This window comes from Podarcis cretensis (assembly GCF_951804945.1).
Source record: "Podarcis cretensis genome assembly, chromosome: 9".
Lineage (NCBI taxonomy): Eukaryota > Metazoa > Chordata > Lepidosauria > Squamata > Lacertidae > Podarcis > Podarcis cretensis.
Genome location: NC_137178.1, coordinates 45711973 through 45724218, shown reverse-complemented (window position 1 = coordinate 45724218; position 12246 = coordinate 45711973). Strand labels below are relative to the sequence as shown.

The window sequence follows — 12246 nt, the reverse complement described above, 5'->3', positions numbered from 1 at the left end:
GGTGCCCCATGATATTCTTGTAAAAAAGCTGGTAAAATGCGGTCTTGACTATGGTACCACTCAGTGGATTTGTAACTGGCTGACTGACCGAACCCAAAGGGTGCTCATCAATGGTTCCTCTTCATCCTGGAGAAGAGTGACTAGTGGGGTGCCACAGGGTTCTGTCTTATTCAACATCTTTATCAAAGACTTGGATGATGGACTCAAGGGCATCCTGATCAAATTTGCAGATGACACCAAACTGGGAGGGGTGGCTAACACCCCAGAGGACAGGATCACACTTCAAAATGACCTTGACAGATTAGAGAACTGGGCCAAAACAAACAAGATGAATTTTAACAGGGAGAGATGTAAAGTATTGCACTTGGGTGACACCTGGCTTGAGAGCAGTACATGTGAAAAGGATCTAGGAGTCTTAGTTGACCACAAACTTGACATGAGCCAACAGTGTGACGCGGCAGCTAAAAAAGCCAATGCAATTCTGGGCTGCATCAATAGGAGTATTGCATCTAGATCAAGGGAAGTAATAGTGCCACTGTATTCTGCTCTGGTCAGACCTCACCTGGAGTACTGTGTCCAGTTCTGGGCACCACAGTTCAAGAAGGACACTGACAAACTGAAACGTGTCCAGAGGAGGGCAACCAAAATGGTCAAAGGCCTGAAAATGATGCCTTATGAAGAACGGCTAAGGGAGCTGGGGATGTTTAGCCTGGAGAAGAGGAGGTTAAGGGGTGATATGATAGCCATGTTCAAATATATAAAAGGATGTCACATAGAGGAGGGGAAAAGGTTGTTTTCTGCTGCTCCAGAGAAGCAGACACGGAGCAATGGATCCAAACTACAAGAAAGAAGATTCCACCTAAACATTAGGAAGAACTTCCTGACAGTAAGAGCTGTTCGACGGTGGAATTTGCTGCCAAGGAGTGTGGTGGAGTCTCCTTCTTTGGAGGTCTTTAAGCAGAGGCTTGACAACCATATGTCAGGAGTGCTCTGATGGTGTTTCCTGCTTGGCAGGGGGTTGGACTCGATGGCCCTTGTGGTCTCTTCCAACTCCATGATTCTATGATTCTATGATTCTATGATTCAATGATTCTTCTCATGTACCACATGCATGTACGATGCACATTTGCAAAGAAGGCGATGCTGCAAATTGATATTCAATACACAAAGAGGGGATCATTGTAAATATCTTTTAAATTTAAAATACACACATGCATGTACACATACGCTTTGATAGGACTTGCCTTTCCCCTAAGTCATCTCTCTTGCTTGAGTCAACTGAAGCAATTTGCTGTACGCGTAACTTTCTGCAGTGCACCATCTCAACTGGTGCACTGTGATCAAGGCAGAGAGTGTAGATCTGTGTGCCTTGCAGCAACAATCTTCTCATCCGTTCCAGTTGTGTGCTTCTAAGCATACCACATGAGTACATTAAGCATACTTTCACCAACTTACCCACAAGGCCTGTATGTAAACACAATGTAACTTTCTTCGTCACTTCGCTCAATGAATGTAACGCAGGTATATTTTTCCCAATGCCGCATTGCCTGCTTGAACATTGCTCGTTGACTGCCTGGAATCAATGTTTGCAATGAAATACACAAATGATTTTTAGAGAGAGAAAATGTATCCTGTTTCACGCCAACAGCATTCAAGTAAATTTGATGGTTTTGGAAAAAAACACTTGCACTTGAAACAAGCAAGAGTCTTTCAAGTGCAAACTAATACCTAATGCAAGTTTTGGGAAATAAGCAATGAAAACAGTGACTGGCAAATAGAACAAACTTTGCACAGCAAGGGCAACATTTTCCAAAATGTAACCCAATACGCACACAAATTCTACAAGGTGAATTCATAACATTACGCTTTTTCATTACTTCTAAGTTATATCCAACAGTGGCTTTGTGCTAGCAGAAGTGATTTTCTTGTCATCCTATCCTATTCAAAAGCTACATTTGACAGCTGGGGGATCCTCCAGAACAGCACTGGATATGGCATACAGGGCTGCAACTGGTAGGAGGGATTGATAAAAATGGGTGTATTATGTTACATGAGTGGCAGTGCTTCCTTTAGCACAAAGCCACCAGTAGATACAACCCTGTGTTCAGAAGGAAATGGGTGAAATGTCAGATCGACTCTTCACCCCAGGTTTGAACATCCTGTGACCCAGAAATGCAAAGGCACAGTCCACCACCCACATCTTGTCAAACGTTTGATAACATATTGTCTATGCAAGCCCCTAAGTTGTGGAAATCACTCTCCACAAAGGTATTATTATTATTATTATTATTATTATTATTATTATTAGAATTTATATACCGCCATATACCTGAAAGTCTCAAGGTGGTTCACAGAACAAAATCAAAATATAAAACTACAAAACCTCTGGCTCCTTTGCTATAGAGTTTTTGGAGAATGCTGATGGTGGAGTTCTTGATGTATATTTTATGACCTATCCAATTTTTTAAAATTTTAAATAACTTTAATCTGTTTTAATGTGTTTTAATTTGTGGTAAATTATAGCAACGCCCTGACCCCCCCCCCCCCAATTTTACAGTGCAAGGCAAGCAGCAGAAGAGGTTTACTGAGCCACTGTTGGAACATCACACCTGGAATGGCTTAGCTTAGTGAGTTCCAACTGGTGCAGGTGTGCTGCATGTTGAGAAGCCATGACGTTTGGTTTCTTTATTGTTGTACTGGGACTTCAGTATTAGTCCGTTGGGTCAGGGGAAGAGAACTTGGGGTCCTCCAGATGGTGGCTGAAATACAACTCCCATTATCCAAGGCCATGTTAGCTAAGTCTCATGGGAGATGGAAACCAGCAACATCTGGAAGTTTAAAAGCTCCTGCATTAAATGCTACTGATACAAAAACAGTCTACCATTGTGTCGTCTTCTTTGTGCATGCAAGAGACAAAAATTTACATTGATAGAAATGTCAGACTGGAGGACCAACAAAAAGGGCTACCAACAAAATTGGCAGAGAGAGACTGACAGAGACTTGAAGGCCTCTGATGTGAGGAATCCGGGCTAGGATAATTGCTTGGGAAGGGATGGAAACTGGGGTAGGGAGGGAGGGGAGAACAGAATTTCAAAATTTTATGATTTTTGTATTTGGCCATTATGACATATAATTAACAAAAATACAAAGGGAGAAATTCGTGGAAGGGTAATTAGGTCGACCTTAGGAAAAAAAAAAGATTTAATGTTTAAAAGAGAATTGGATAAATTAAATTTGGATAAGTAAAAAGGATTAAGTTTAAAAATAACAATAATATGTTAAAGATGGGAGATAAGAACTTGCTGAACTAATTTTTGGAATTGGGATGTATGAAGAGGGGGTGGGGGGAAGTCAGGGAAAGGGGGTAATGAAAATAAGAGTTTAAAAATATATATGTTTTGTTTTTGTTTTTGTTTTTGTTTTATAAAATGTGAAAACCTAATAAAAATTTTATAAAAAAAAAAAAGAAATGTCAGACTGGCAGGCTAAAAGCAATGTGAAAAAACAGCACTGAACTAAGCTATAGGCAGCAGAATGAAATATCTGCAGGATGCTTTGAATGCAGAGACATTACTGACTGGTCACTCCTGCGTGTGTTTTCACATTTCTTCAGCTGCCTCTAAAACATGCATGCATTCCAAAAACAGGAATGAGCAGAGTGTAACTTCAGAGAGTGCAGACTCACACAACTGTTTCATCTGTTGGTTTGTGCAATAAGCATGCCATGTGCAGACCTCTCTTCCTAATGGTGTGCACACATAGCGTGTGTGGAAAAAAACAGCTGACCCGACAAAGGCATAACACAAGCTGCAACAGAATTTCTTGCACACGTGAACCTGATCATTGCTTTGGCAGTCTGGTATCAAAAACCACCTATACCAACAGAACGGAGACTGGGCTACGGAACACAAGTGCTCAGAGCTCTCTAATCTATGCAGGTTTGCCAAGCACATCTGCATGATTCCAGGACAAATTTCCATACAATATTCCAGGAGATAGTGAGCAGTAGATGAGAGAGGAGTGAATGATGAGCTGACACAGTGACTGGACTTTTCATTTGCTTGGCAACTAATAGGAGTCTTTCTCCCTTTTCTGAGCCATTTTTTTGCCAAATCTGATGTACATTGCCTTTGGCATACAATAATTTTGGAGTAAGACTGGTCCCAATCACTCGTTCCAAACAATTAGCTCCCATTCCATATAATTTAAATTAGAAATCTCTGACCGAGAAAGGCTATTCATTTTAATTGGGAAGCAGAGATAGATAATCAGGTATATCTGTGTTCCAGTATACTTTTTGGGCAAGAAAATTGCCCTTATTCCTCTCTCTCCCTATCTCCTTCCACCATCACATGCTCCTATCCACTTGGAGGGCAAATGCATGTTGATGCAGGTTTCTGGGAGCATATCCCTTGCTGGATAAGAACCTGTGTGTTGTTTTATCATGTCACACATGCTTTTAAATATATTAGAAAGCTCTCCTGATATTTAACTGTGATGTATCGCTATTTCTTTTAGCCAACCATGTGAAATGTACGTTGAATCTGTTTCAGTGGAAAAGAGGCATCTTGGAGTAATTGAGCACAGGAACTGCAACATTTTCGTATAAACTAAACTGTATGTGTATTTAAGTTGACCTGAATCTCAAGGTATTATGATAAAAGGAAAAGTTGAGTTAGTTTGCTACCACACACTGCCCCTTAGTCACTTGAGTGCTACTTGATTCACAGCATTTTCAAGTTATATTTAATTTTTAGGAATTAAAGCATTTGTAAAGAAAGCTTTAAAGGAGCTACAATTGTATAAAGACACTTGTACTATAAAATATGCATTTATTTCAGAGTTTGTAATTGTGATATATAGCCAGAACACCTAGAAAACAAGAAAGAGATAATCCATTTCAAGACCTCTGTTTCATTTTTTAAAAATTCTACTAATTCTACTAATTCAATTCCTTCAAGGATAAAAGTGTATCTTTTGCCTTTCTTACCAGTGAAATTTCCTCCTATAACATATGGAATGACACCCCCAGGCCATATCCGTTCTGTGCGTGATGTAGCTGCTCGTGGAAATCTTTTCTTCTCATAGCTCCCTGAGAATGTTAGAGCTGCTCTTCCCTTTGTTATATTATTTTGCTGGAAACCTGCAATGATATTTATAATAGAAAATGGAACAAAATGCTTAAAATTTCATTAATGAAAATATCTTCTTCAAAGATAGTAGGATTTCCCCCCTATATATATATATATACCCAGACTTGCAATGCAATGGACAAACATGAATTAACAAATGCTTAAAATGAATTGAACTAACAGCTCAATACTATGGAGCTGTTTATCATGCACCGATGCCAAATCCATGCAATCATGCAGCTCATGTCTTCGTTGCCATGTTTGCACCTGCTTGAAAAATCCCTGGAAAACAGGCATGCTGGTGCCATAGTACCAGACTTGGAACTGGGTTGAAGTCCTGAGACAGCAGAACAGCTTCCTTGAACTGGCACACAGGATCCTGTTGCCAGTCCTATGAAACTTTGCCTTAATGCAGTGGTTAGTCAGATACAGTTGTATAACTGAATCTTTATTTATAAGGATTCACACACGTTGTTATATAAAAAGCACTTAAACATTAAAAAGAAGCAGGCAAATTAAGACTACCAGGGCTGCATGATGTTACACAGCCAAGTCAGTTTTCCAAAACCTGGGTACCCCTGTTGAAGGAAAATTTGCAAGAGAGATGGCGGTAGGCGGTAGGCAGAAAGAGGATCCTAACTCTTCTCCTGTAGATACCTCATTCCTTCTGCAGCTACTTCCCTCTATGTCAGAAACTGGACTGAGGAGGAATGGTGGGGACCGCTGCCCCCCTTCTCCTGACCCTTCCTGAGAACAGGAGGACAGTATAGATTTAGATCAGTGGTTTGCAGAAGGGCATAGTTCAGAGGCTGCAGAGAGCAGAAGCTGGGAAATATTGGAAGAGGAATAGCAAGGAGGAGGAGGAAGAGGGGAGAGACAGCTGACAGGCTCAATGTCCTTGGAAAGCATTCCTGACACACACACACCCCCTTCTCCCAGGACCAGATGGGTGTTGAGAGTAGTAGAACAGAGAGCTCAGTGGCAGAAGGCTCAGATTATAATGTAGATTAGGGGAGACGAATGGGGGTGGGACTTTACTTGGAGCAACACCATCATTGCATAAAGACTATACCCCTTTCTCTCTGTGTGTGAATACTGAATAAATTACATGGTAAGGACTTTTCTTTGGGGAGGGATAATATTCTCTGAGCCTTGACACCCCACCACTTTTCCCCTCAACAGTGGATGCAAATTTATCTCAGCCATTGTATCAGTGACCATATCACCAACCTATATTATTGCATTTCCCAATGAATTAACAGTACGGTAAGTCATATACTGAGAGGCACTAAGCGGTAATTGTAATTTTGATTTGCCTTCCATATTTAGATTCCAGAAATTAAATATAAAACAGGATCTGTCAAACTTGAACTTTGGGAAAAATTTAGTCACTTTTCAGAGTTTCCCATTTCTCATAAACTAGGCTTAAGCAGTTCAGCTCAATCATTTTTAATTTTTTTTAGGGTCTCTTTTACTCACAGCATATATAGAATTCCCTAATCCACCAGAGCTTGTCCATTGATCTCAATAGAGAAACCCCGTCTGTACGCAGTTTGTGTGCCTCCACTGATCTCAGGGAAGCTGGTACATGCAAGAGCTAGCAAATCAAAGTGTCCACACCTCTGTGGATTGTGATGGAGACAAATTTTACAGTACTCAGTGGCACTGTAAAATCTGGACATCTACCCACTGGAATAGTACAATACCTGAGCCAAATCTTCTTATGCTGTCTATAAGCTGAAACAGGGCATCGCTTTTTTTTGACACTGCACGCTCTCCAAAACCACCTTTTAAAAGAAGAAAATTCAATAAGAAACTGCATGCATACATTGAGCACATGAGTTTACAAAAAACTGAGGTGGGGGAAAAGAATTTTTCTGAATGTGAGGAGATGCTAAAGAAATGTGTCTTTAACATTCTTTTGACCATTAACATTTTATTGAGAATGAAACAAAAACAAATTTGTTGTCATAAGGTTTTTTTTTTTTTTAGCATGCATTCCAAAATGCCAGCCAGCATAACTTTGGCATTTCAACAATTTACAACAGTTACATCATCTAATTACAATTTGCCAGTTCCCCCCAGGGCCTTGACAAGTCTCAGTACTATGAATGGCAAACTTTATTATTTCAGAGATACGCAATTCTACAGACTTGGATAAAGCACAAGTATCAGAGAGTATTGAGGAGACAGATAAAACATACAATTTAAAAAATACAAGATAGTTGAATTCACATTGGATGCAATTCACAATAGAGTGTGTACCTCCAGGTGTGATGTCAAACTATGATACACTTAAAGTTATTGACATACATGTGGTTTTTACTAAGACTGGAAGGCATATAAGGATGCTAAGTTATCAGATACTCCAGTAACTCTAGTACTAATAGCTGAGGACCTGATGGATAGAGTCCTAAAAATGAATTACAGGAACAGCCAGATCCTTTATCTCAATATTCACCATGCCACAAAAATCAGATCTCTTCTGATAGCATTTATGTTTGACTTCTTTTGCCTCTGAACGGTATGTCTGCAGTTGTCTTCAAGTGTTAATGTATAGAGGGCTTTTGGGTGACTTCATAAAATCCCCATTATTGATATTTGTAAAAAATATCTAATACTAAAAACCATTATTCCTGCTTGCTACAGAAGAACTGGAATGATTTTTTTTTTTTAAAGGCTTAAAGCAGTACAATGAAACATAGGTTAGCCATTTCAGCAATTCTCTGAATTCTTTTGACATACAGTTTCCACGCAAGCTTCCCAAATGGCAGTCTTCAAAGACATATTACAAAGTACACAGTGCCTTAAAAGGCAAGCTAGTTGCATGGTTGCTCAATAATCTGTGTAATTATTTGCTTTACACTGTCACATAGCTGCAGCGGCCCTCAAGAAAAATTTCTCAAATTTTTGCTTAGATTTTAAGGGAATGAGACAATACTTTAAGACATTCCTTCTGAATGAGATATTTTATAGCACCAGAGTGTACTAGACAGCACACCAACATTTACTGCCCATTGATGTAATACTTTATTTATGAAAAAACAAACACAATGAAAGAAAGTGAATAACTACACAGAAGAGATACCGGTAAGTATCCTTAGCTAACAGTGGAATTCCATACAGGTCTACTCAGATGTAAGTGCCATAGAGTTCAATGGGGCTTGCTCCCAAGTAAGTAATACTGCTGCCTTAAAAACAATAATTTTCATTTGTTGTTCATTGTTCAAATTTATTAATAGTCCCATACCTTCAGATTCCAAAAATGAAATTTTGATTCTATAAGAAATATTAGATTAATGTACAGATAAACTGCACTATTGTTCATATTTAAAAATATATAATACTTCTACTTCAAGAATTAGAATGAAAAACTCCCTGATTCTAAATATTTCCCCTTTTTTTACAGTCTGTCATGGTAATGCAGCTATAGAAAGTAACATTTCCTGAAATAACATAACTTTGCCTAAAGTTATATTATTTCATAACATAACTTTATGTTAAGTTATGTTAGCCGCCCTGGCTGGGGAGTGTGGGGTATAAATAAAAATTTATTATTATTATTATTATTATTATTATTATTAAGAGTAATATTCTGCTTTTTCTGGCAGTGAGCATTCATGTTTCCCAAGAAAGACATGAAGAATATTAATCTGATAGGTGTTGTATATTGTAATATATATATGTATTATGGTTTTTCAGATGTTTGTGAATCCAAAGCAAGAATGCAGGCTAAACAAAATAATCACTTATGTTCAAGTCTGAGAAGTGATTCACCTTGCTGTGTTTATCTGTCAGCAAAATTAGGCTGTGAAACAGTTCAAAGCTAATTAAAACTACTTGTTGTGGTGAGGGTGGGTGGAATTAACTGAATCTATTAACATTTAAATCCAGATCTTTAAAAAGATCAAAAGATTCTACTACTTAGAACAGGTGATTTTAAGAAAAGATAAGCAAAAAATGACGAGAAAGTGTAAAAATAGTACATTCATTATTATTTTTTAATTGACCAGAAGGCAGAACTCTAAAAATTAATTTTGTAAAAAAAAAAATGCCCATGGACTGGGGAAAGGGATTGATTCTGGCAATTCTAGCTATGCTTTGAACAGCAGGCTGCAGATATTCTGAGGTGATAATATTTCTCTCCCATACTGTAGAAAGCTAAATTTTCTGATCTCTGAATATCACGGTGCTGTTAAAGAAGGAAGAGCAGGTCAGGCCATTTAATCCTGGCCATTTGGCAATTCATTTGGCCAGAGGAGAAGAAAATGAAGTGCTTTCTCCCCACCAGAAGCATCTTCCAGGTGAATCACAACTGAAACAAGCAGAATAGTTATGTGATCTTATACTACAACTGGTCTTACTGGGGGATGGATGTGGGCTCTCTTCAGGTATGAAAGTGCACTACTTCACTTACTTCGTTCTGCCTGGACACTGAGGTCCAGCGCCGAGGGCCTTCTGGCAGTTCCCTCACTGTGAGAAGCAAAGTTACAGGAAACCAGGCAGAGGGCCTTCTCGGTAGTGGCACCCACCCTGTGGAACGCCCTCCCATCAGATGTCAAAGAAATAAACAACTATATGCCATTTAGAAGACCTCTGAAGGCAGCCCTGTTTAGGGAAGTTTTTTAATGACTGATGTTTTAATGTATTTTTAATCTCCTGTTGGAAGCTGCCCAGAGTGGCTGGGGAAACCCAGCCAGATGGGCAGGGTATAAGTAATAAATTATATTATTATTATTATTATTTATTATTATTATTATTATTATTATTATTATTATTATTATTATTATTATTATTTTGAATGGTCTTACATCCTCTTTATATGATTATATGTACTACTGCACTTACTTCAAAATACAGATCATAGATAATAGATTTATAGATCTGGAAGTGACCCTGAGGGAAATCTAGTCGGACCCCCTCCAATGCAGGAATATGCAGCTGACCTGCTGCGTTTTGGGTCTCACTTCTAAATGGGACCCAAAGTCCTGCCCTGAGTCAACAGTTACACGGACATCACAGCAGCAGTTGGAAATGTTTCCCAGAGAAGTAAACAGCTATATTTTCTTTGAATTAGACTCCACTGCTAACAATGTAAACATGTTAGCACAGATTAGTGCTTTATAATTGTTTGCATGCTGTACGCAGATTTCATGTTAATAAATCAGGGATATAATTATGGAAGTTCTAAAGAATTTGTCTCGGGGCATTTTTTTCTATTAAAAACTCATTCTGGCATTACTTGACTGATGAAACAAATCTCTATCTATTATGAATTACACAAAAACACCTTCAGATCTTAAGGCGAAGATTGTGCTTTGTTGCACTGCTCCTACGCAGTTCTCTCTGGATGAAAGGTAACTTGTTTCAAGGCTGTATGGCAGGGAAGAACATTGTGTACATGGCAGTTGTGATGCAGAACTGTCCAGCCAGCCACGGTGTAAAGGAAAAAGCTTGCAAAGGAGGGAAGAAACTTGAGGCTGAATTGGTTTTAATAGGAAATTGTGGCGCTGCTTTTCGGGCATGGGACAAATTTCGGGGGTGAACAGCAAACTTACCCCCAATGCCAAATCCCAGGCATTTGATGGCTGAAAGGCCTGTCCCTGGCAACTCAGATGTTATTATTTGAGAGCAGATGATTGCTTTTAGAAGGTTGCTTTTAAATGTTTCAATTGCATTGTTTTAGTTTTAATGTGTTTGCTGCTCTGGGCTCCTTTGAAGGAAGGGAGGGATAGCATGTAAGCTGGCAAGTGAGTAAGTAAGTAAAATCTGCTCTTATTGGCTGACATTTCCCCCCAGAATGTCCCTATCGTTCGAAGGCATGGGATATGGTGGCATCCATGCTTTGGTCAACACTACATTCAGGGGATGGGAGACAGCAACTTGCAGCTGGTGGTATCTGAAAGAAGTGCTACTGCTGGCACAGATGTGAAAGGTAAATAAAGAGACAGAGAGAAAAGCACCTAACCAAAAAAACAACAACCCACAGTCTCTTACCAGTTTTTACCAATTTGTCAATCCACTTATCTCACCCATTATTCAAGGAGGGGCACAGGACATCAAGGACTGGGATGTTTGGGGGTAGAATCATCCCCAGAAAGTGTACAAAAGATTTCATCTTACCAGCATTTCCCGCAGGAAAAGAGCCCCAAGAGCAAGCAGTCTTTGCTTGTACAAGGTGGTAACTCTGTCTTACTCCTCCCAGCCTGAGAATGCTTGATAGTGCAAAAAGACCCCTTTTGGCCTCCATGCCATCTCTAAGAGCAGTAGGAGGGTCACCTCCACTGCAGCCAGCACCTGAATAATAGGGTGTGCAGCCTCTTTGCCAGCCATTCTTTAGAGGGGCAGAGGAATAACTACCAATAGGTGCAGCATGACTACTTAAGACTCCAATTTCCTTCCCAATCCTGTCTGGAGTGCCGCCCTGGCTTGGGTGTGCTATATCTGGCCAGAAAGCACACAGCTCCACAGGGAGCTATCCGTGGTCCTGCTCATCTGTTGAGCTTCTCTGGTCCTCCCCTGCTCTAGGTTATCATCTGCAGGACACCACCACAGAAATAAGCTCCCAGTTTTGCCCATCCATTTTCATTTCTTTCATTTAATTCAAGTCAATAGTTTGAACATTTAAAATTTGGGCTCCGCCTTAGTTATAAACAGGTAAGTAGAATGGAACTGTAGTTGAGATTATTTTCCTTCGCTGTTTCTATCCAAGGAAATTTATCCATATGCAGAGGTTATTACTGGTGCTTAAAAGGCTGTCAGGCTGATTCAAGTAGGTATGCTGCATCCAACAGCTTCTCCAAAGCAGAAACACAGAAATATATTCTCCTGCCCATGTCTGAAGTATGGACAAAAAGCCAGGGATTGCATAGGGCATATATCCTCGTCAACCTCATCATCAGGTATGGGGTTGGCTTGAAATAGAATTGGTTTCTGTTTCACACACACCAAACAGATTTCATCGGCAGGTCATGGGAAAGTGGAATGAGGATATGAATTTCATCCAAGCTGCTCTCTGCTTCCTTCTGCATAGATCTGGGATGCAGCATAGATCAGATCCTCTCCGTTACAGTTGACACTCACTAATAAGGATGGCCTGCAGTTTCCTCATGAT

The 12246-nt window shown here is 39.6% G+C and overlaps 1 protein-coding gene across 2 annotated transcripts in view; it reads right to left on the bottom strand.

Moving 5' to 3' along the window:
* Positions 1 to 12246, bottom strand: part of TLL1 (tolloid like 1) — a 135214-nt gene that overhangs the window by 65613 nt on the left and 57355 nt on the right. For both annotated transcript variants that reach the window (XM_079991380.1, XM_079991378.1), the window contains exons 4-6: positions 6839 to 6919; positions 4991 to 5143; positions 1456 to 1573 (exon numbers count right to left, since the gene is read on the bottom strand). In XM_079991380.1, coding sequence (XP_079847506.1) covers positions 1456 to 1573; positions 4991 to 5143; positions 6839 to 6919 — 352 coding nt within the window. The remainder of the gene's footprint in view (positions 1 to 1455; positions 1574 to 4990; positions 5144 to 6838; positions 6920 to 12246) is intronic.